General features: G+C 48.6%; 1 protein-coding gene across 3 annotated transcripts in view; it reads left to right on the top strand.

The window, feature by feature from the left end:
• The window catches only part of RPS6KA2 (ribosomal protein S6 kinase A2), a 351,085-nt gene that overhangs the window by 253,518 nt on the left and 72,264 nt on the right, over positions 1-25,303 (top strand). For all 3 annotated transcript variants that reach the window (XM_060283916.2, XM_060283917.1, XM_030852958.2), the window contains 2 exons: positions 10,381-10,497; positions 16,107-16,188. In XM_060283916.2, coding sequence (XP_060139899.1) covers positions 10,381-10,497; positions 16,107-16,188 — 199 coding nt within the window. The remainder of the gene's footprint in view (positions 1-10,380; positions 10,498-16,106; positions 16,189-25,303) is intronic.

Below are 25,303 nucleotides of genomic sequence, written 5' to 3'. Positions count from 1 at the left end.
TAATGATGTTGAATGTATTTTCAGGCGCTTGTTTGCCATTTGTATCTCTTCTTTGGTGAAATGACTGTTTATCTCTTTTACCCATTTTCTAATTGGATTATTTGTTTTATTTTATTGTTGAGTTTTGAGAATTTTTATTTGTTATAGCTACAAGACCTTTGTTGCGTAAGTGGTTTGCAGGTGTTTTCTTCCAGGCTATAGCTTCTCTTTTCATCTTCTTAGCAGAGTCTTTGCAGAACAAAAGTTTTAAACATTGATTAAGCTCCGTTTACTGATGGCTCATGCTTTGGAGATCATATCTAAGAATTTCCCCCTTATTCCTAGGTCCTGAAGCTTTTCTCCTAAAAGTTTTATAGTTTTATGTTTTACATTTAAGTCTGTGATCCATTTTCAGGTCATTGTATAAAACGGGATTTAGGTCTGTTTTGTTTTTGTTTTTTTCGCCTTGGAGGTCCAGTGCTCCAACACCGTTTGTTGAAAAGACTCTCCTTCCTCCACTGAATTTCTTCTTCATCCCTCTCAAAAATCAGTTGGGTGTATTTGAATGGGATGGGTTCATGCCCAGGCTCTCTGTTCTGTTCCATTAGTCTGTGTGTCTGTCCTTCCACCAGTATCTCACAGTCTTGATTACTGTAGCTACGTTGTAAGCCTTAACATCAGTAGAGTGATTCCTCCCACTTTATTATTCTTTTTGAAAATTGTTTTTAGGGATTCTAGGTCATTTGCGTTTCCATATAAATGTTTTTTTTAAGAAGATGTTGGGGGTAGGAGTTTATTAATTTATTTTTGCTGTGTTGGGTCTTCGTTTCTGTGCGTGGGCTTTCTGTAGTTGTGGCGAGCGGGGGCCACCCTTCATCGCGGTGCGCGGGCCTCTCTCTATCGCGGCCTCTCTTCTTGCGGAGCACAGGCTCCAGACACGCAGGCTCAGTAGTTGTGGCTCACGGGCCTAGTTGCTCTGCGGCATGTGAGATCCTCCCAGACCAGGGCTCGAACCCGTGTCCCCTGCATTGGCAGGCAGATTCTCAACCACTGCGCCACCAGGGAAGCCCCTCCATATAAATGTTATTTTTATTTTTTAACATCTTTATTGGAGTATAATTGTTTCACAATGCTGTGTTAGTTTCTGCTGTACAACAGAGTGAATCAGCCATATGCATACATATATCCTATGGAGATTCCTTAAAAAAACTAAAATAGAACTACCATATGACCCAGCAATCCCACTGCTGGGCATATACCCTGAGAAAGCCATAATTCAGAAAGACACATGTACCAATGTTCATCGCAGCAGTATTTACAATAGCCAGGACATGGAAGCAACCTAAGTGTCCATCGACAGATGAATGGATAAAGAAGATGTGGCACATATATACAATGGAATACTACTCAGCCATAGAAAGAAACAAAATTGAGTTACTTGTAGTGAGGTGGATGGACCTAGAGACTGTCATACAGAGTGAAGTAAGTCAGAAAGAGAAAAACAAATACTGTATGCAAATGCATATATATGTAATCCGTATAAATTTTAGAATCAGCTTATCTGTATCTACAAAAAGCCTTGTTCAGACTTTGATGGGAATTGCGTTATGCCTACAGATCAGTGTTTGGAGAATTATAGTCTTTACTGAGTCTTCCAATCTGTGGACATGAATGTCCCTTCATTTTTTTACCTCTTCTCTGATTGTTTTCAGTCGCGTTCGGGAATTTTCAGCACACAGATACTGTACGTGTTTTGTTAGTTTTCTCCTAAGTATTTCATTATTCTGGGAGCAACTGTAAATGGTGTAATCACTTTTAATGCCTGTGTAAAATTTCATTTGGTGGATGTCATCATTTACTTAACTCTTCCACTGTTGGCTGGACATTTAAATTGTTTCTCATTTCTTCACTCTTATTTAAAAAAACATTGTAACAAACGGCTTTCCATATTCAGATCGTTGATAAAGTCTGAGGAGTGAGATCCCTGGGTCAGGCGGTGTGAACGTGTGTGCCTCTTGGTGACCGTGGAACTTGTGTGTGAATGAAAGCAGGCTTCCCGCTCAGTGCCCACCAGTCTGCCCAGCTGTCCGGTAAGCCCGATGGCTTTCTGTTCATGGCGGCATATATTTTTCCAAGGCGTGGACTCGGTGGTTTTCAGATCCTGTCCTGCCTGGTGACTGATGACTCTCTGTCAAAACATAAAATGCTTTGCAGGGCACAATCATCGCTTTCCCAAACACATGACCTCACCCTGCACACGTGCCCGCATGTTAAATCGTGCTGCCGTCATTCCACTCACCCAAGCGGCAGCCTATGATCCTTTTGCAAGTTATTCCCGTTTGCTAAGACGTTACCGGTTTGAATAATTCATCCTTATCTACACCCCACGGATTCTGCTTTGTCCACCCTCATGAGGATCACAGACATGCTTGCTAATGAGAGGGGCACCAACGTCACCTTTTTTTTTTAAATAAATTTATTCATTTATTTTTATTTTTGGCTGCGTTGGGTCTTCATTGCTGCATGCGGGCTTTCTCTAGTTGCGGCGAGCGGGGGCTACTCTTGGTTGTGGTGCGTGGGCTTCTCATTGTGGTGGCTTCTCTTGTTGCAGAGCACGGGCTTTAGGTGCACAGGCTTCAGTAGTTGTGGCACACGGGACCAGTAGTTGTGGCTCACAGGCTCTAGAGCACAGGCTCAGTAGTTGTGGCTCACGGGCTTAGATGCTCCGCGGCATGTGGGATCTTCCTGGACCAGGACTCGAACCCGTGTCCCCTGCATTGGCAGGCGGATTCTTTGAAGAAGTGATCTCTACTTTGAGGAAGGGCTATAAATATAGACATTCCAGCATAAGACTTTCCCAATCATAGCGATCAGTTTTAGTAACTGTTGCTGTGTGTTTTTTGCACCATTAAAAAAAGCCTGTTACTTTAGCAGTGTTTTCTTTGCAGAAACCAAATGGCCCTTCTCCACATAAGTGTTGCTTAGAGATGCCCAATCAGTGCCTGCTCACTGGACAGGAGGGTGCAGTGTACTGGTCTGTGGTACCCGAGTCAGGTGTCTTCAGAGGATGTCTGAGTGATTGGATGGATACAGCCCAGAGCTTTTGCTATAGTTTGGTGTTTACCCTTGAGTCACTGTTTATGACTAGTGTGCCAGTGGGTGCTGGCGGATCTGTACTTTCGTTACAATTTGTACCTTTGGCTTAAATGTTCCCATGCACAAATGTACAGTGATACTCTTCCCAGTAGAGCAAGAAAAACACAAACAATCCACTAGACGTTGAATTTTCACGTTATCTTTGAGAATATTCTTGCCCTTTTGAACGTTGCAACCTACCATCTGACGACCAGCTTCGAATGCAAAGAAATTCTTACGATGGTTCTGGAGGACCTTTGGTTTCATACCTGAAGAGAAAAATAAGTGAAACCTTTGTAATGATGCTGGTAGATGTTCTCCGCTAGTTACGTGTCCCTATGAGTCTGTCACCTTTTACTAGAGAAGGAGCACGAGCTGGCCTCATGGAATAGTGAGAATTGACGTCCAGCTGTCTGTACAGGTGTCTCAGCCCGTTTCTGTTGTGGAGAGAGTACAGTTGTGAGCGGGGAATGCTGGGCCTTCCGTTGACAATAGATACAGAGACTTGGAACAGAAAACAGCCTGGCAGGAGGGACACGTCCCACGGGCACAGAGTCCCTGACACCAGCTGACTCAGCATGTCCTTACCTCTATCAGAAACATCACAGTTATCAACAACTCGTTCTGATAGAGATATTTACCGAAATGTTGATTTTGAAAAAAAAAATTGGATATCAAGTCAGAAATATGTAAATAATTAAGTCTTGGAGATGATGATATTCAGATAAGTGAAATTTTCCCTTTTCTGGAAAAAACCGTGAAGCTGTCCCAGTCGATCTCACTGGGATGAGACTATAGTTACACTGATAGTGGGTGATCGTCGCGGAGGCTTTTCGTTTGGGAATTTCAAGCCCACGCTGTCAGCTTTTCTCAACTCTCAGCGCAGCCTCTCTCTCTTTCACACCACACATCTCAGATCCGAAGTGACAGTGTTCTGAGTATGTGGACGGATGGGAAACGGTGATAATTGCCTGTTCGGTGCACGGCAGGCAGGCAGCCTGGTATCATTTTATCACCCTCTTTACTCGGCACTATTTTTAAAGTTGTACTAAAGAATAAAGACTTAGCCCCGTCAGCACACATCCCGCTGCCCCAGGACAGACACTGTCCCCATACAGAGCTGTGTGTTCCGTAAGGAAACTTCTCTGCTTCGGGACCTATGGCGACATACGTTTCCATCCACAGTTTTGAGGCCCTTTGGCGATTCCTCAGTGCCTCTCGACAAATGCAGATAACGACTTCCTCATCCGTGTGCAAAGTGACTCTTCACAAAGCACGTCCTTGAAGGTGGCTTTCCAGGTGAGATGGAAAGTGTCCATGGCCACTAGAACCTGCACCTGAAACACCACACCCAGGTTCCGGGGCCTCTGTCACTTCACAGCTCATGTTCCACAGAGCGTTGCTTTCTCCGGGGGCTCAAGGATTGATGGAACTTACTAGAACTAACCCACCTGAGGGGCGTCGAGGTGTCAGAACCTGGGAGCCTGCAGCGCGTATGCTGTGGGCGCCTGTGTCCTCCTCTCTCTGTGCAAGGAGGCCCCTGCAGGAACGCGGCTCTGTCTGCCCGTCACCGCTATAATCACAGCTTCCAGGGCGTCCAATTTGCATAGACTGTGATTTATAAAAATACCAGCAGACCGAGAGGCTTTCAGAAGGATGGAAGGGGAGATAATTTGAGGGAAAGACAGGCAACGAGGGCAAAGAAAGACAGAAGCCGTGAGGGGTGGCACTTTAATTTAAAAACAGAGGGAAAAGTCCACCTTGCCTTTAATAACAAAATTAGTAAAAGGGAGGTAGAGGGCAAAAGTCTGGATGGGAAGGAAAAGGCAGAGAATAAAAATGAGACGTGTCTTGGTTGTTTCTCCTCCCCTCTCCTCTGAGTTTCTTCACTTCCCCCTGCTGTGATGTCTGAGTCCCAAGTTCGGCCCAGTTCAGTCCCTGATGGGCTTCAGAAGCAGCTCAAGGTGTCTTTCTGAAGGCGGACACGCCCGGCTGGTTGTCCCTGTGCGTGAGTTACTGCCGTGACTGCCCTGGGGGCTGGGTCACTTTCTTTGGTAAAAAAAGGGAAAGCGCCATTCCAAGATGCATGAGAAAAGAGTGCCCTGCGTGCACTGCACGATCTGTCCCTCAGGGCGTTGCAACATCCAGGCGGGCATTGCACCAGGTGGGTCTGCGGTTCAGGCCCTGGACCACACCCGGTGGACCCCAGGCAGGGGCCACCGCTCCGCGCATCGTCCTTCTCCTGCGTCTCGGAGCCGCTGCCCCCGGCCTCTGGTTTCCTCCAGCATTTTCCTTTCTCGTTCCCTTGCTCCTGTGCCTTCCCGCAGGGTTTTGTTTTTCTTCAGTGGGCCGTCCTCGTTCTGTCTAGAGGCCAGCAAGTGCCCGTAGAGCCAGCTGGAGTCCCACTCTCGTTGGGGGAGTGTCGCCATCCTAAATGCCTTAGCTTATATTTAGCCCTTTGGAAACGGAGTGGAAACTTTCAGTAGAAATAGTTTCCCGAGGAACCGATTGGACCAGTGCAGCTGGTTCTGTAATTTCATCTCACATTTGCTCACGCCAGCGGGAGCAGACACATTGGCGGAGACGTGTGAAGGGCAATTTAAAGAGCAGAGAAGAGTCTGCAGTGCATGAGCCACTGCGTCTCAGAAGCTTCCTCGGGCGGGTGGGAGAGGAAGCCGCGCTGCCCGGAGCCTGCATCCCGTCCGGGCCCCGGGAGGTCGGGATCCGCTTGCGGCTCGGCCCCTGGGTTCCCTTGGAGAAGCCACCGGACCTGCCTAGAAGGAGGAGGTTCCTTCTGGCTCTGAGTCTGAGGCTCGCGCCTGGTCCTTCTACCTTGTGTTATAGCGTGTGCACAGCCGTCTCCTTGGGGGTCTTTGTAGTGAACGGCCTGTGTCGTTGATTCTGGACGCTTTACTGGGGGTGGGGTGCGCCTCCCCGAGGGACTTTTCAAGGGTCCCCTGTCTTCACTCCCTGGAAGAGACAGATGAGCTACTTGGTGACTTCTCTCCACTTTCAAAGCATTTCTGAACTTTGTTCCTAGCAGTACGGTGGGCTAGGTGTGGTGAGCTCTCTGTCTAAAAACAATTGAAAGTATGGATAAAATATCTCTTTGAAACAGTTAAATGCATTGATGAGCTGGGAAGTGGTAGGAAGTACTCAGAGGCCAGGCCCCAGGTCAGAGCAGCTGACAGGGCAGAGGGCCAGCGACAAATGCCAGGTTTGCCCCGTAGCCCTCTCCCCTGCCCGCGTGGAGCGGAGGCCCCGGGAGGCTCCCGGCCCCCGAGGTCTCCCCGACTACACGCGCACACTCAGGACCTCACCGGGGAGGAGCCTCACGTCTGGAGTTCTGGGGGCAGGTCCAGACCTGAGAGCTGTCGGTGTTCAGACGGTAACACAAAGCCCCGAGACAGGACTAGGTCCCGAGGGGGTGATGACGGGGAAGAAGAGCCGGGGTCCAGGGGATGTTGGGAGACAGGGAGATAAGGAGACGGGAGAGAGGGGGTGTCGGGAGACCCGGGGGGCGTGATGTCCCGGAATCCAAGTGAGGGAAGCGTTTCGAGGAAGATGGGGTGATGGATGGTGCCCAGTGCGCGGACTCTGAGGTCTGACCCCTGGGTTGAGCCCCGTGGAGGGTTTTAATGACCTGATGAGGTGAAGAGAGTGGGTGGCAGTGGGTGTGAGAGAGGAGAGGAGGGAGGTGGGGCAGCGAGTGTGGAAATCCCTTCAAAGAGCTGGTGGGCGGCGGTGGGACCACGCAGTCTGTGTTTCCTGAGAAGCATGCGGACAGGACAGCCTGTTTGTGTGCTGCAGGGAACCACCCTGCAGGACGGGGAGTGGGGCTCGAGGTGAAGCCCCGTCCTTCGCAGAGATTCCAGGCTCCGTAGTCCCGCCCCGGGCCTGGAATCTGCATTTTTAACGAGTTCCCTGGTGGTTCTGATGCAGGGGCACCACGGCCACAGCCTCTGGAACAAGATGTCATTCCCTGGCGAGGACGTCCTGTTTTGGGGTCTAGAAGAGGGAGCCGTGGTGCCCTGATGGGAGATGCCTCGAGATGTCGGCCTCTGCTGACCTGAGCTCCCGGCGGGACCCCGGAAAGCCAGGCTGCAGTTCTCCGGCCACCGCTGCGTTAACAGCGCCCGGAGTGGGACGGGGTTAGCCTGGCAGGACTTGCTCAAAGAGAGTCAGAGTTTCGGTGATTTCCTTGTTCTTTTCTGCACTTTCACGAGTCACCTGTTCAATAACTTATTCTTTGCTCTTTCTGAGAAGTGATATTCTGCATGCAGATCAGTGATTTCTATAATGACCTTGTCCCCCTTTTTTGGAGACAAAGCTAACACTTGCCCGATTCTTATTTTCTACGTCTTTGTCATTAATATTTCACAACTTGTTTTTTTAAACCTCTTTATGGGAGTATAATTGCTTTACAATGGTGTGTTAGTTTCTGCTGTATAACAAAGTTAATCAGCTATACACATACATATATCCCCATATCCCCTCCTTCTTGTGTCTCCCTCCCTCCCTCCCTATCCCACCCCTCTAGGTGGTCACAAAGCACCGAGCTGATCTCCCTGTGCTATGCGGCTGCTTCCCACTAGCTAGCTATTTTACGTTTGGTAGTGTATATATGTCCATGCCACTCTCTCGCTTCGTCCCAGCTTACCCTTCCCCCTCCCCGTGTCTTCAAGTCCGTTCTCTACGTCTGCATCTTTATTCCTGTCCTGCCCCTAGGTTCATTAGAACCTCTTTTTTTTTTTAGATTCCATATATATGTGTTAGCATACAGTATTTGTTTTTCTCTTTCTGACTTACTTCACTCGGTATGACAGACTCTAGGTCCGTCCACCTCACTACAAATAACTCAATTTCGTTTCTTTTTATGGCTGAGTAATATTCCATTGTATGTATGTGCCACATCTTCTTTATCCATTCAGCTGTCGATGGACACTTAGGTTGCTTCCATGTCCTGGCTATTGTAAATAGAGCTGCAATGAACATTGAATATTTCACAACTTTTAATCTGCGTTTACTTTTCATGAATATTCTCCCTTTAATGACATGAAAAGCAGATGATTCAGAACAGAGGAAATTACCTTCCAGGGTGACTTCGGTGCGGGCAGAGCACGGAGGGCACTGCGACGGGTCCCCTCCGGCCGTTTCCATCACTGCCCCTGTGTCTCTAATACCTGCACAGGAATTTCCTCCATCTGTCAGAATTTCAACAGGGAGTCTAAAATTCACTGTCGTAAATTATTTTGTCCTATGTTGATGTCATTTCTCTAGTTTTTCTCTCTCGCATTAGAACATTTTTGAAATCCTTGCTTACAGAGCAAGGGCCTGACCATGACACCAGGTTCTCCCACAGATTTCTCAAGTTATTTAAAAAAATACTCTTTCATAGGAGTTATGCTACAAACCAAATTTTTAGTGCTATATGTAGAGGGAACAGACTTTATTTTCTTAAGGGAATGGCATTAAAATCCACATAGAATTCTAGAAAAAATGACCTGCCTCATAAAAGGGAAAAACATTTATTTCAAAATGAAGCACACACACTGTTTTATATCTGGTTGCCCTTTAAGGCAATAGTCACAAAATGATTCAGAAGATATCGCTGTCCAGTCTGGAAACAGTTAGAAGCAGACAAGCCCGGGCACGTTCCCCGTGCTCCCATCTGGGTGTTTCCTGTGCACACAGCAATCAGCATTGGATTCCAGACCTTTTCTTTTTTTTTTTCTTTCTTTTTTTTTTTTTTTAATTCTTGGTAAAGAGGAAAACAAAATATCTCAAGCAAGTTCAAGCCAAAATGTCACTGTGAATGCAGAACTCTAAAATCTAAAATGTGAAACTCTTGGTTCCTTTTTCTGTGGGTAGTTGAGAGTCTTTGCTGCTCGAGACCTTACTGACTTTAAATGGGACATTAACTGCGCCGCAGCGTTATCAGGGAGCAGCCTGAGGTTTTAACGCCCGCCCCGAGGAGGGGGTTAGGTATGTGCTTTGAGTGCGTTTGCTGTGAATACTTGGACAGCAAGAATCTACACAAAGTGAAATGTTAAGAGAGATCTGCTTCTAGGCCTCTGAGTCGACATGTTCGGGCAGTGGTGACTCAGGAAGGTGAATGCTGACGTGTTGGTGGGATGCGCTGGGCTGGGGAGACCTGATGGCCTGGGTGCTGGGCTGCTTGTTCACAGGAGGGGTGACGCGGGGCCCTGGGCGGGAATCCTGGGGTCCGGGGCACGGACCCCTCCGGGGATGCTGCACTGCAGGAGCTGGGTCACCTGCCTGCCGAGGGGGTCACAGCAGGTTGAGTGACCTCATGCACCTCCCCACGGAAAAACACCTACTTTACAGTTTTTCCATGTCAGATAGCTGGTGGTGGATAGGTGGCATACCCCCTTACAGGGGAAGCAGTACATCTCTGGGGACAGGTAGTTCTCTGATGAGAATTTGTAGTGATTTCTGCCAGTGTTTTAATTTAAAGATCAAGGCCTTTTTTTTCCTACTGGGAAGGCTTCTGGACTGGCAGGAAATCCTATCTGACTGCTTCTTCTGAAATATAAGCTCTGGGATGGCAATGAATCATTCTTTGCATTAGCTCTGGCAAAAATATAAGGGAGAGTAGAATTATAAGAAGGAGGAGGAAAAAAACTGCATTCACAGATTACTTCTGCCTGTGGATCCCTATTGGTGACCTTTTTTTTTTTTTTTTTTTTTTTTGCGGTAGGCGGGCCTCTCACTGTTGTGGCCTCTCCCGTTGCGGAGCACAGGCTCCGGACGCGCAGGCTCAGCGGCCATGGCTCACGGGCCCAGCCGCTCCGCGGCACGTGGGATCTTCCCGGACCGGGGCACGAACCCGTGTCCCCTGCATCGGCAGGCGGACTCTCAACCACTGCGCCACCAGGGAAGCCCCTGATAACCTTTTTGACCACAGCAGTGTAGACGTTAAGACAGATTCACAGAGGTTCGTTTTGTTCCATGGTTCCCGCATTCCTCCCTGTCCAAAATGTTGCCCAAACTGATAAGAAGCAGATGGATTTCACTGAGATACTGGTAAGACCACGTGACACAACTCCATGGGGAAAGGAAGCAGTTACAGGCTCACGAGCGGAATCCTTGGTATAAAACGCAGGTTGGTTTTGTAAAGCTCTGTGGTGTCACCGCTTTAAGCTCCTGTCCTGAAAATCCATACCGTACCCGACTTGTTGTACCTTCAGCGGACGAATCCAGAGGAGCCCCTTGATTTGTATTGTTTTCATTTTTCTCTTGCAGGAAGAGGGCATCGTGAAGGAGATTGACATCAGTCATCATGTGAAAGCAGGCTTTGAAAAGGCCGACCCTTCCCAGTTTGAACTGTTAAAAGTTTTGGGACAAGGGTCCTATGGAAAGGTAAGTTAGGTCCATGGTTCCCTCCAAGTGGGTCACATTCCACTGGGGCTGGTCCCGCACGTCAGGGCGAAGCACTTGAATGTCTGGTGAAGGAGACGGCAGAGGTGCCTCCTGAGCCCAAGGGAGAGGCGGCCCCAAGCTGAGGGAATAAGAAGTACAGGCAGCGCCCACGTGGTGGGCCCCGTGGTGGCTGGAGCTGGGGCCTCGGTTTGCCTGAAGCCCGTGACCATGGAGCTGAGCTTAGGGACACCACACACCTTCCCTCTCCTGTAGCTTCCGTGGGCCTTTAGCGTATCACTGTGCTGGCTAGGGTCCTTGAACTTGAGCCGTGCATCTTCTTAGAAGTGCATACCCCACAAGTATTTCTCAAAAAGAAGGAAAAAGTAGGAGAACAAGGAAGAAAGGAACAGAGAAGGCGGCGCCCTTCGGGACCAGTTCATATGACCGTCCCCAAGGAGTCAAGGAGGCTGGGACTGCAGGCTGGCTCCCCTCACCCTCCGTGTAAACTGTGCAGATACTCTGCCTGTCCAAGCCTCAGTTCCCCCATCTATGAAGGGGACAGCGTGTGAACTACTTTCTATAATTATTCTATGGATTAAATAAGACATGACTCCTAGACGTCGAGCAATCGTCTACGATAAGCCTGTGCACTAGAATTTTTCGTTTCCTTTCTTTTTCACCTTCAAATGAAAATGAAAACTGATTTCTCTCAGGAAATGAGAAATAGTTGTGTCTTTATGTAGGGCCACATCCACATACAGCACGATGTCAGTACAGCTTTCACGAGGATAAGTGAGTTATTCCAGGGCAGTGCTAATATCTCTACGTCCTTGGTGTAACTGGTAGAAATTATACAGACTTACGATTTCTAGAACATGAGGGCCTGAGGTAAACCATGAAGCCAACCTTTCCTAGAGTTTAAGCAGAACAGAGTCCTGGCTTTTTAAAGTAACTCTTTTTGTATATGTGGTATGTGGACATTCACCAAATTTCCCCAGTCTTCATAGGACTTTATGCCGAGATGAAATCCAGCGCATGTCGATTTCACGTAGGATTAATAGTTTGTTAGTGATGTTCTAGATAATCTCTTACAGACCACGAAAATTTGATTGTTTGTGAAACCTCTCTTTTGCCATTCTTAAAAGGTAGAATTTTTTTTATCTTATTTTTTCTTTTCCACACAATGTGGTATGGAACATGTGTTTATAATGTATCTACAGACATGTCCGTTTGAACCATGTGAAATTACCAGCGTTCAAAATGTTGTGGCCTCCCAAAATGGCTATTCATATGGTTTATAAGGCATTTATGAAAGTAGGGAAATGAAGATTTCAGGCTCTCAGGGTAAAAAGCTGTTACTAAAACATAGTGACATAGCAACACCTATTTATGTGGTAATGGACTGTCTTCCCATTAACTAGAAATGTTGGAAAAAGATGAAGCGGCATAAATCTTTCTCTAAGAACCATGACGTGGAAATAGGGATGAGCAAGGTTCCCCTTGCTCCCTTTCAGAGACGCTGCCCACGAGTTGTTTCTTGAGGACACACAGGACCAGTGCAGCTGAATCACCTCTGTCCCCAGTGATGGAGATGGGGACCCACCTCGCAGGCGGGGCCCAGCGTTGCTGGGTGGGCACTGTCTGATGCCCTGGCCTATTTCAGGACTCTGATTTCACTGAGCGCCCTCCCGCCAGGGTGTCTGGAAGCAGCAGAGATGGACAATGCCTTCTGAGCTCAAGGAAAATGGATCTGAGCCTGTCCGTGCAAAACTCGACTGAACAAAAGCTACGTTGACGATGCCCTGCTCAGAGATCTGGGCATTAAAAATGAAAGGAGAAAAGAGTTTTTCCAATTCCCTGAAAAGTTTGAATTTCAATTTTGATTAAAAAAAAAAAAATTCTTTGGGAAACCAGCGAAATCCTGGTGTTGGGCGGAATCCCCTTGGAATGATAAGCTTCGTAACACTCCACACTTTGCCTTCCCAGCCATCATTGTATGAGGCATAAAAAAGTAAAGTTTAAAAGATTAATATCTTCTGATATTAATAAATAAAGAGATAAATTAAGAGATTAAAATTAAAATAAGTAAGTGAAGAGAAATAAAAGGAAGAGGCAGTGGCAACGCCTACAGATGTTTAACCTCCATTAACTACTGACTCACGAGCTCAACCACTGCCTGTGTGTTGGGCCTGGTCACCGGATCAGGACCGTGGCGGACACTGGAGGTGAGGTTCAGGGTTCCCGGTGGACGAGGCTGCTGTGCCGACCCAGCAGGGCTCCGGAAAGCTCCACCCAGAGGTCCCCTGGGAACGGTGGGCACTAGAGAACCACGATGACAAATCTTAGGTGTCCACACAGCAGTATTTGTTACGAATGTTTTATAAAAGCCGAACTAACGACAAGAGGGGGAAATCCATATGTCCTACCGCCCATATTATTTTATTCATCTGTCAATGGAAATCACATGTCCTTATGCGGGAGTATCTTCCTTTTGCTCTCGGTAAGAGAGAAGAAGGGCACGACTACGTGTTTGCATCCTGCAGGAAGCTCCCGTTACACAGACGTCTCTTGCAGAGACTCCAGAGAGTAGGGAGCTGGCGTGAACCTGGGCTCCGGGCTCACGTTCGCCCCCCACCGGGTCCCTGTGTTCTTTCTGTCACCCCTTCAGTGACTGCAGCCGTTGGAGACGCGGAAATGGATAAAACGCCACCAAGACCTCCTCGCTCGTGCCTGCTGCTGGGAATCCCCCAAGTGACTGTCCTCCGCCCGCACCCTTCACCCCCCTTCCTCAGCCCCCGCTCTCCCCTTGTGCAGCCGGAAGATCGTTGCTGAAAAGGAGCAGCGCTCAACCCCAAGGGGGGCCCCGGCTTCGGGTTAGGGTCTGTCACAGGGATGTTTGAGGCTGGCGGCCTCAGGACTGTCCCCAGACGGGACCCCACAAGGGGCAGCGTGCACTGCCATCCCCACGCTCCGCCCTGCAGAGCCCAGGGAGCCAAGTAGCCCGTTTGCCGAAGGAATTTGCTGGGAATGATGGGGACGGTTTCTGGCCATTAGTAATTTGGTCAGACCATGGTTATTTCAGTGATGGCCGGAGAGCAGGGGGTCGGTAGTGCTTGGGAGCAGAGGAAGACAGTATCCTTATCGGTCAAGCAGGCGGTGGGAAGGCAGTGAAACACGCTGAGGAATGGGGCAGAGGGTGTCCGAGTGTTAAAATGCGTGGCGCCGCCCATATGCTCCCCGAGACCTTCACGGAAGGTGGAGCCAACGCCTTTGCCCCGCCCCCGGCTCGTCTCCCGCCCCTCGGTCTCCCCAGGCAGATAAGGACCGGACTGTGATCCCGCGTTCTGAGGTGGGATCAAACCCCGACGAGAAACGTCCTTGCTCCCCCGTGACTATCTGTAAATGTCTTCCTCTGGGGTGAAGGTTGGTACCCTGGCGTCCCCTGGAGGCGCATGGCCGCCATGCACTTGGGTCGTGCGCTGGGAGGACACTGCAGACCAGTTGCCAGGCTCATGTGTTGAGGGGACGCTGCAGACCAGTTGCCAGGCTCGTGTGTTGAGGGGACGCTGCAGACCAGTCGCCAGGCTCGTGTGCTGAGGGGACGCTGCAGACCAGTTGCCAGGTTCCAGTTCCGAGACAGTTGAAAATCTCGCTCAGAGAATGAGGTAGTGATTGGGCTGATCGTGGTAATACACGGAGACTAGGGCAGCTTCGGGTGACACGCATCTGTCGCCACGTGTGCTCACGGAAGGGCTTTGCAGAGTCCCGGCTGAGCTGCTGAAGAAGCAGCTCTAAAAATAAAACGCGGGAGCACATGAAAAGTCCCCGGGGTTAAGTGTCAGAGATTCGGCAGCTGTCTTTGCTGAAATGGTCCGGTCGTTTGGGAACTTATCTCACTACATTAGCATGTGTTCCTGAATCACATAAGGATGAAGAGGCGAGAGGTGCGGGATGCCTCGGACGGGAGGGCTCTCGCCGGGCAGACAGAGACAAGCTCTTCACTCGTATTAAATCCACTTTTAAGTCAATTGTTACCGTATTTTTGTTGTTTCTCTCGAAATGCGTTTGTCTCCTGTTGGGCGCTCTGCTTGCTGTAGGGCGTTTCTTGCAGGACCTGGCGTGTGGCAGGAGCCTGACAAATACTGGTAGTGTGGAGGTTTTTTTCCTGTTCTTTTGAAAATCAAAGTAGAACTCCTTTTTAAAACAGATGAATATAGATAGCCATTATTATCCATCATCTCATTTTTATTAATAAAACCTGAGTTGCAATAAAAGAAAACAGGTTCATGAGAAGCGATCCATGCAAGATTTGCATCCTTGAAACTAAACCATCGTGGTCAGATGCCATGTGAGCACGGCCTTCCGTGTGGACTTGAGTGGACAGTCTTCCCTACTTCTGAATCCACGCATGTACCTCATATACACATTCATGTGTGAGTTCCTACGGACCCCCCTTATATTGTGGGGAAGAGGCGGAGAAAGGAATGAAAAGGGGGACAGAGAAGACCGACTCTGGGTATTCCAAAGGCTCGACCTTCTGAACGCACATCCTGCATATACCTGTCCTCATTTTCCTCCGTTGTCCCCTCGTTTTGAAAGAGGGGTTTTACTCTCGTCACTAGCGTTCCCATGACGAGTGCCTCGTCTTGGGGCTAATGAGTCGTCTTCACTGCAGTACGGTGGGTAGATCACTCTGTCCCGCAGCCCCTGTGGCTTTGAACGCGATCCGTGGCGACTGCACGCGGTGAAGCTGCAAGCACACACGCGGCAGCACCTGTGCCTCTGGACACACATGTCGTCTGCACCCGCGTCTCTGTCATGAGAGCAGATTTTTGCATCTATTGGTAAATACTGTTAGGAAAAGCAAATACTGTTGTTTCGTCTGCGTGGAAGGTGTTCTGTTCGTAATGGATACCCCAGGTTGGTTGGTTGGTTTTTTTACTAATTTTGTTCAACAACTATGAACGTGTCTTTTAAGCTCAGCCTCCCAAACAATTGTCTTTTCCTCCACGATACACGTCACAATGTATCCCAGCAGATGTTGTGTCCACATGAGATTATGTAAGAGCCATTTAGAAACCAACTCCAGCTGTAAACTTAAGCTACTCAAAGCTGAAATTTGGGTGAAGAAAGCTCAAAATAAGAGAGCCTGGCTCATCTTGAGAGTCAGAGTGTCCTGCGTGGTTGGCAGTGACTCTCAGGGTGGCCTTCGCCTTGGGGGTTTACAGGGCGTATTTACAATAAACCAAATGACCTCCCTGAAAACTTCTGAATAGTGTTTGTTTTTCTAAACAACTGGTCTTTTTTTCAAAGGAGGGTGCTATTCCCTCTGATCTAAAATGTTTCGTAGAAAGTGAGTGGTGCCGAAAACAAACGTGATTCTTCAGACGAACACGTACCACGGCTCCTCACAGGGTTGTAAGAAATTAGATGAACTTTTCCTGACGTCCCAGATGTTGGAGAACATTTTACATTTAGGTTTTTCCTACAGTGTATTTATTTTATTGGAGTTTCCTAAACTCCCTGTGTATCCCCGTGTCAAATCCAATAAGGAAAATGAATTTACAGTCATATCAACTGCAGGTGTTCTGTGTGCTCTTTCTCACCAGGTGTTCCTGGTGAGGAAGGTCAAGGGGTCGGATGCTGGGCAGCTCTACGCAATGAAGGTTCTGAAGAAGGCCACCTTGAAAGGTGAGAGGTCACAGAGGGGGAGACACGTAACTGTTGTTATTGGGGGAAATAGACGTTCCGTTTAGTGTTGCATGATTTCTGTATGTCGACGTGTTACTCTCTGATTGATAACACACAATACAAGCATACCCCTGAGTATTTAACAGAGCCCTGCATGATTTCCACGCTCTTCAGAGGGAAGGCCATATTGTGTAAATACCATCCTCTACATATGCTCTGCTATAACGTACCATTTGGGGAAAAGAGCACTGAGGAGGAAAGCAAAAGAGGTTGTTTTGGCCGTATTGGGCAACAAATCAGCCTAAATTCATCCTTCAGACTGGATTGCTCAGTTTTAAACAAAATGTGATTCACGGCTGTATTATTTCCCTTTCTTCCCCCGGACTGGGTTTTAGAAATTCAGTCCCACACCTGATTCCCTGCTTCTATACTCCTCCCCTCCAGAAAAGTATACGCACATAACGCAGGTCAAGGTAAGCTATTATCTAAAATCTCCATTCTAAGTTCAGGGTCATTTAGCCAGCAGTACGTACAGTGAGCACCAACTACATCAGCTCTGACCACCTCCTATTCACCCATTGGTGAGGGAGGGACCCGTGTCCTAAATAGTGCTAGAGGCTGGGCACGCAACACCTGGCCTGGGCAGGTGAGACGACAGAGTTTATCAGTCACCTGTACTCATCACTGGGGGAGGAGGGCACTGCACAGCATGCTGGGCCACGAGGGGCTGCACAGGAACAGAGTGGGTTGCAGGGACTGTGAGATTCAGGCTTTGTAGTAACAAGAGGGAGGGGTGGCCCCTGGTTCCAGGGAAGATGTGATGGGCTTGTTCGAATAGTTCTGTGGGCTGGCAGGGAACTGAACATGTTAGGTTAAAGACCAGGTGGGGTACAACTGGTCTGGCTTATAGGGAACCAGCAGGGTGGGGAGCCTTTCCTGCTAGATGGGGGGCATATCTGTCAAGGGCAGGGGAACTCATGGTTAAGCCTTTGGGGCCCATGAAACTCAGAGACGTCAAGGCAGCTCTTGAATTTTTAGGTCTTACATCACTGTGTCCTCAGCACCTACATGCAGGGGACAGCATAAAAATATGTCATTCTCTGCCTTCAAGTCGCTTACTGTCTAGCTGGTAAATAAGATCTATTTTGAACCACATAGAACCAATCATATAGAACAGTAAATGCATAGGCCAAATATATAGACCTAAACATCTTAGATACAAAGGAAGAAAGAGTTCTTCCACATGAGGCCATTCAGAAAGGGTTTAGAGGGCTTCCCTGGTGGCGAGTGGTTGAGAGTCCGCCTGCCGATGCAGGGGACGCGGGTTCGTGCCCCGGTCCGGGAAGATCCCACATGCCGCGGAGCGGCTGGGCCCGTGAGCCATGGCCGCTGAGCCTGCACGTCTGGAGCCTGTGCTCCGCAACGGGAGAGGCCACAGCAGTGAGAGGCCCGCATACCGCAAAAAAAAAAAAACAAAAAAAAAAAGGATTTAGAAGGTGAGCAAGACAATTCTTAAAGGATGGGTCAATATTTCTATAGAAAACAGCAATCAAGTTGACACTGTCAGCACAACCCATGAAAGAAAATACAAAAACTGCCCACTTTGGCCAGACTGGAGCCTACATCAGAATCACCTATGTGTGTTTGGGGAAAGTTGTTAAAAATAGATCCCAAGGCCCCACTTCTGGCCTACTGGATTGTAGTCTCTTGGGGCAGAGCCTAGAATTTGAGTTTTCTAACAAACTGTCCCAATAATTCTTCTGTACACAAAAGTTTTGGGTTCTAGGATACAGTTTTGGTTTTATAGTTTATTGTTGACACTGGAGTTTTCAATTCAACAACATAATTTAAACCGTGCTATTTATAGTGAACTTTTTTTATTGTAGGTATAATAATATTTCTAAAATTGGTTGTCGATTGATCGTGGCCAAATAGTCCAAGATCCTCATAATATATAATTTTAAAGAATTGTTCGTTAAAAGATGTATAGGAAACAAAGCAGGTTTTGACTTTCTATCCCCAACTTTGAATAAAATAATCTCTTCACTAAACAGTAGTTCCATAGCAATAGAAAATCAAATTAAACATATGTTAGTTCAAGGTCATCGGACTGTCTAAAAAAGTGAACGGCTCCTCTGGCACTGCCTCAAAAGTTAAATAGAGTTACCGCGTGACGCAACTGTTCTAGCCTAGGTATAACCAAGAGAAGCAAAAGCATACATCTACACAAAAACGTGTACATGAATGTTCATAGCAGCACTAGCTAATTCACAGCAGCCAAAAAGTGGAAAAGCCCCAAATATCCATGAACTCATGGATAAAGTACGGTACATCCGTACAGCGGAATATTATTTGGCAATAAAACGAAATGAAATATTGATGCATGCCACAGCCTGGAGGAGCCTTGAAAACATTACGCTGGGTACAAAGAAGCCAGTCCCCAAGCCTCCCATACTGTGGACTCCATTTATGTGAAAATCCAGAAGAGGAGAATCCGCAGAGACGGAAAGCAGCTGAGTGGCTGCCGGGGCCTGGGGCGTTAGGGAGATGGGGTGGCTTAATGACTACGGGGTTTCTTTTGGGGGTGATGAAGATGTTTTCTAACTGACTGTGGTGATGGTTGCACAGCTCTGAATGTTCCAGAAACTATCGAATTGTGCACGTTGGGTGGATTGAGTGGTACATGAATTATAGCTCGGTAAAGCTGTTATTTTTAAAATGAACAGCTGGTACGTAACATGGCCATTTGCTAAAACCCACTCTTTCATCCTCAAAGCATGGAGGTTTACTCTCTCAGACACAGAGCGGGCAGCTCCCTGTGGTTGAAGATGAGGCAGGTCGAAGCAGAAGCCATGTCCGCTCATCCTCTGACCAGATTGTTCGTGGTGAGATCCCCCGCCCATCTCACCTTCCATCAGCACATCTGATAACCTCACCAAGCACGTGCTCAGTGCCCTTAAATTGTCCCCTTTCTCCTCAAGTTGTAACTGTTCCTTCTTTGCCATCAAATACCATCTCACCCTCTCCTGCCCCCAAAGGAGGAAGAGGGAGAAATGGGAGAGAAATTGGAACCGTGGGGGAACTTGTGTGTTCACCCTGCTCTGGAGGCGTGAGAGAGAGCCAGGAGCTGGGCCGGCGCTGCCCTTGTTCAGCCCGTCCATCGGCCTCAGCCTTGACCTCTTAGCGCGTGTGCAAACACTCGTCTCGGTGATCTCAGCTCCCACGGGAACGCAAGTCTCCGCGGTTGTTTATGATCCGATCCAGTGTCCTTGAGAAAGTGCTCCTGATACAAGGTTACATGGATTAGGCGGGACATAAAGCTGTGTTACAGAACGGTAGTGATGTTGTTAAATGCACGCCTGCCTCCACGTGTACAGGTAGGTGCCTGTGTGTGTGCGAATATCGAATATATGTCATGCATGTAGGAAATATGCCAAAACGAAAACACAGGATTATTGGGAGCTTTTATTTTCTTCTCTGTGTTCTATATTTCAACCTTTTAACAAACATAGAACATGTTTGACTTTGTATAATATAGTTTTTTGTGTCGTATTCCAGAACAATACGCTTGACTATGTAAAATCATTTTTACGTTGTGAGAATGAGCCACATAAGCGTAGAACTTAGAAGCGTGAAGTCAGAAGAATTTCCCACTTCCGAGCGCTCCTTACAAGCCAGCCTTGAACCAAACGTTATTTTGTATCATCTACTATTTTAGCTTTTCAAAATGGTCCATCACTAAAGAACAGATCTTTTTCCCCAGACATGCAATCAGAACTTATTTCCCTAAGAGAAGATTTACAAAACAGTCCTTTGTGTGAGGTGGTGCTTGGACTCACGATAGGAGGACCAAGGACGTCCAGCACGGAGGCCAGGTCTCTGAGCCACCGGGCGGCGGGGGGGGGGGGGGGCTTCGGAGCTTTCTAGACCTTCTTTTCTCCTCCCTTGTGAAAGAAGCCAGTTGTTTAGATTTGTTTTGTCTCCAATACCTCTGCATTCTGTTAGCCTGAGAGATTCGAATATTCGTAAGCCATTCTCCATCCTCAAAGCATCACCACTTTTCAGGCTCATTGGTGAATCAGAAGAACGGGTTAGAAAAGAAATGTGGGTGAGAGTGGCGCCCTCCAGGAGTGCAGACCAGGAACTTCAATAGTGAAATTATTTTGAAAAGGGGAAAACGGAGAGGGGGGCAGAGGACCCACGGCAATGACTGCAAACCTCTGGATGGTTTCAGAAACGTGATGGCTGTCCCGTGTACAGAAGGGAGCGTCGTCGTCATTTGGATTCCAAATAACTTGGCAAACGGATGATAGTCTCTGACAGCTCTGTTTCTCCTTTAAATGGGTTTAGAGGGGTCAGGGGCCTGCCCCCGCCTTTCTTTAAAGAGGTGGCACGCCATTTCTAAGGCAAGTGTCAACGGCTGAAGCAGCTGACAGTGTGACGAGCAGGCAGGCGTGAGCCACCCCCAGCCTGACCCGCAGCCCCCCTCGCGAGCATGGACGGCGCTGCTTGTGCCCCCGTCGCTTAAGGACCCTTTCAGAGTGTTCAGTGTCTCTGATTGACAAAATTCAACACTGAATTATCGCAGGTGACAGTTCTACGTAAGGAATTCCAAACATCATGAATTCCAAAGGGTGACGCCCCACTTTGTGTTGTAGAGGAATTTGGTTTAAAAGACTGTCAGCGTGGGACTTCCCTGGTGGCGCAGTGGTTGGGAGTCTGCCTGCCGATGCAGGGGACACGGGTTCGTGCCCCGGTCCGGGAGGATCCCACATGCCGCAGAGCGGCTGGGCCCGCGAGCCATGGCCGCTGAGCCTGCGCGTCCGGAGCCTGTGCTCTGCAACGGGAGAGGCCACAACAGTGAGAGGCCCGCGTACCGCAAAACAAAAACAAAAACAAAAACAAAAAACACAAGCCTGATCTCCATCCCCTGTTTAGTGAGCTGGTAAGTGGGGACTGTCACCCACGTTAATAAGGTGGTTTCCAGCCTGGGCCACAAGCTGGAGTGGCCTGCAGGACTTTCACAAAATGCTGGGGTCACTTCAGGTCAACTCCTCGAACCCCTGGTCTGGATGTGGTCTGGGCATGGGTATCCGGGTGTCTCTAGGGTATTGCCAGCAAGAGGACCCTGATGCAGTGGCTGGGAGCACAGACACTGGACCCTGGGACCCCATCCGGCTTAGACTCCACTGGCTGTGTCACCTTGGGGAACCTCTCCTGGCCTCTGTTTCCTCCTACTTAAATGAGATGATGTCAGTAATAGTATCTACCTCACAACATTGTTGATGTGAGGATTAAATCCGTCAGTGCACGTGAGGTGCTGCTGGCACAAGGTTCACCGTCAGCTGTATTCATTTCTGGTCGTTTTCTCCATGAAAACTGGCATTGGAGGTGTGTTAGGACTCTTCTGGTCTAGGTTTGGCTTAGGTCTGATTAAGTGGGGGGCAGGGGGGCGGCGAGGATGAGGGTTGAGCGTTAATTGCCATCTGGTTAGAAAGACTTACGTCTCTGTTCAGCCCTGGTTCCTCCCGCTACGTGAAGAGCCTGTGATCGTGTTAGTTACCAAGGATGCCTGGCACCTGCTGGGGACCACAGACATCACCCCAGGATGGCTCCTTGTGTAGAATTCTCGTTTCAGTGAGGATTGAAACACCGCTCCACGATGTGGAGAGAGCTTCTATGTGAAATATGTCTTCGCAATGAAAACTTTCTGGTAGGACTTCATCTGTGTTCTCATGCCTAACTAATTTTTCAGCCGTTTTCCTTATAAGTCAACTTTCTAAGCCCAAAGGTAATACATACTCCTTTCTTTGAAGAGAGGAAGTTGTGTCCTGTTGATTCTAAAGGAAGAAAATATTATTCTGGCAAAACCTCTTTGTTTAGTAAGGAACTAATAGACCGTTACGGTCACTTCACGGGTGTTTGTGGCCAGCTGTGTGTGGGTCACTGCCAGAGCCTGGCTGGGAGAGAAGACGCAAATGGTCCCGAATGGTGCTTTCTGAGCCTGTCGGATTGTCCTTTGGAGCCCAGTTTCTGTCACTCCTCTATCCTTTCTTTAAGCCGAGCTCTGATTCCATCACTCGAATGTCGGCAGATACAGGAGGGAATGCGGGAGTGTGCGGGGTGGCCGGGACAGAAGTGCACGGATTACGTTCACGCTGATCACAACGTTTTGAAATAGCCCCTGTTCAGAGTTAGCCTGGTTGGTTTCAAACCTCAGAATGTGGCTTCCAGCACCACTTGACTTCCTCTTCTCTTGCACCCAGATGCTGTGTCTGAAAAACACTGACTTAGAAACTAAGCTTCAGTCGGTGCCTTAGTTTGAACAGCTGTTATTTCCAGGCTGATGCATTTATGTCGTTTGATTCACGCTGGGATGATTACAGATTCCTGGAGGGGAGGTTTTAAGTGCCCTTATCCTCATTTTACAAATGAGGAAACTGAGTCACAATGCAGTGAAGCCGCACACTCAGAATCACATGATTTGGAGGTGGTGGGGTCTCTATCCCATGTTCCTCCCCTCCCAGGAGGGGGGCACCTGGGACCAGCCGTGCCCCCCACTCCCAGGGCATCATTTCCTCATCAGAAAGCCTCATCCAGCTGTCCCTGGGATATTTACTATTCAGGGGAGCTGTTTTCCCAGTAGATGATCTAAGACAAAAAGTAACATGTAAACATCATCCTTAAGTAATAGCTCTCCGGTTTGTTGTAATACACCGGCTGTGTGCCTTGGCGTCCTTTATATGTTCATTTCTACCAGAATTGCATTTCTTACATTGTAGAGAAAAAGTAGGAAATACATTTTTTTTTCACTACTTGCATCTTTAATGCCTGTAAATATGAAAGCATAATGGGCTGAAGATTTACCCACAGAAGGATTCTCTGGTAAAGAAGTTAGTTAAGTAACCATGTCAGTCTTGGGTTTTTTTTTTTTTGCGGTACGCGGGCCTCTCACTGTTGTGGCCTCTCCCATTGCGGAGCACAGGCTCCGGACGCGCAGGCTCAGCGGCCATGGCTCACGGGCCCAGCCGCTCCGCAGCACGCGAGATCCTCCCAGACCAGGGCACGAACCCACGTCCCCTGCATCGGCAGGCGGACTCTCAACCACTGCGCCACCAGGGAAGCCCCAGTCTTGGTTTAAATAATCTAGTGTAGCAACAACTCTTGGGGAATTGTGCCTGATATGATCATCAATGTGGCTAATGTTTTAATTTTCATCATTCATGGTTTTCTTCCTTTTTTCTCTGAAGTGATGAGCAGTACAAAGTTTTGGTCACCAAATGTTTAGCAACACAACTTCCCACGGGAGGCCCCTCTTTGCTATGAATTAGACCTTTGAAGGTTCAAAGATATTGTGTGAAGGTGGATTTTTATTCTGCATCTAGGAGACCGCTTGGGATATAACTGCAGACCTGGCAGGTTTTTGTGGACAGAGGCAGGAGGCAGTAAGCACGGTCACTCAAACGGGCAGAGCCTGAGGTCTTCACCAGCCTGGTGTCCGGCTCCAGTTAAAAGGCTCAGGCCTCCCCGTGACCGCGGCCACCTGCAGATGCACGGCTGCGTGCAGCGCGTGCAGTCCCGCGCTCCGCGGTCCCTGAGGGATGCTGCAGCCCCGTCCACAGCGACCCCGGGCTTTTCTAAGGTGTACCTCCTACCTGGCCATCTCTCATCTTCACCGTGACCGATAGGACTTGTTTTTATCTTACGCTTCATTTTCTTTTCAAATACAGTCTCTATATAGTAGAATATAATGTAATGTAACGTAATGTAACATGATAGGACATGATATATAATGTAGCGTAAAAGTAATGTGTATTGATGGAGGTCATTTAAAAACAGGCAAATACAGGCAATGATGTCCAACTCTAGCGAGAGGATTTTGGTCCCAGCCTCGCTGCAGGTGGAGCTCTCCTAAGTAAACCCATCCTCCACAGTAGGTTAATTATTCTTACCAGGGGTTCTTATGCAGCTTGCAGTTGCCACGCACTTCAAGATCAGTTTCATGAGCATTTCCCGACTGGCTCTAGGAGATCGTATGGACCATTTTTCTGAGAGTTGTGGTGACTCGCAGAGGGTGGGGATGCAGGAACTCCCAGGGGGCCTCAAGGCTCAAATCCGCTCAGGGCGCCAAGCCGTCGGCTGGCCGGCAAAAGGCACCTGTGCGCATTGTGGTTTGTCACTTGCCAGAGACTTCGAAGGGCTACAGATGTTGAGACCTTTTGTTAGGGCACAAGGGGCATTAGCCAACTTTTTAACTCCACAAGTCCAGAACAGGCCACGTGGCTGAGGAAAGAAAATCAACAGGGTAGCATGTCCTGCACCTTCAGTTCCACAGGAGCACCTGGGAGCAGGTGCCCCTGAAGTTGTCTGATGGAGAGGGGGACGTGGAAGCCTTGGGGACGTGGGCCTGATCCAAAAAATGTGGGGGGGGGGGTTCCAGAAAGCAGCTCTGGTTTTGTGTTGTGTGTCACGTCCAGCAGGGTAATCCCACAGTGGGCTTCATCCTCTACTTTCCTGGGAAGGAAACTGCGCCCTTCAGGTAGGACGAATTTACAGGCGCTCCCGCCTTCATGTCAGCCCCAGGGGCAGCCCCGGGCCCGGAAGGCTGAAGGACGCGGGAAGGTCACAGCCGGCACCTGGAGCTGCAGGTTACCGTACAGAGCAAGGCAACCATGGAAAGCACGTCACTCTAATCCTTCGTGTCGCGGGTCAGCCACAAGTACAGGGTTGATGTGAAGTATAACAGATGTTAATTTATCACCGATGTCTACGGTTTATTAGTGAATCTCAGAATAGTCTAGGACATCTGGGTTTTTCCATCTATACGGTCAAGCCCCGCTCGATTCCAGACTCACGTGTCTCAGGCCAGAGAGTAAAGATCCCAGGGAGGCAGTGGCCTGGCTCCAGACCCTGCGCCGGTCCAGAACACCCAGCGGCAGGTTACTGGGGACGTTTCGCCTCAGGCTGGCGTGTCTCACCATTTCTGTAGCTCGTTGGCACGGCAGCAATGGAAGGATGTAGGAAGCATCTCTCTGGGCTTTTTTTTTTTTTATGCATCTGAGTCTTGGGACTCAAAATCCCTTGGAATCCTTAGCCTCCAGAGGCAGCTTGAAGT

Source organism: Globicephala melas, chromosome 14 (genome assembly GCF_963455315.2).
Source record: "Globicephala melas chromosome 14, mGloMel1.2, whole genome shotgun sequence".
In the NCBI taxonomy this organism is placed as follows: Eukaryota; Metazoa; Chordata; class Mammalia; order Artiodactyla; family Delphinidae; genus Globicephala; species Globicephala melas.
This window is presented reverse-complemented; position numbering and strand designations above follow the sequence as displayed.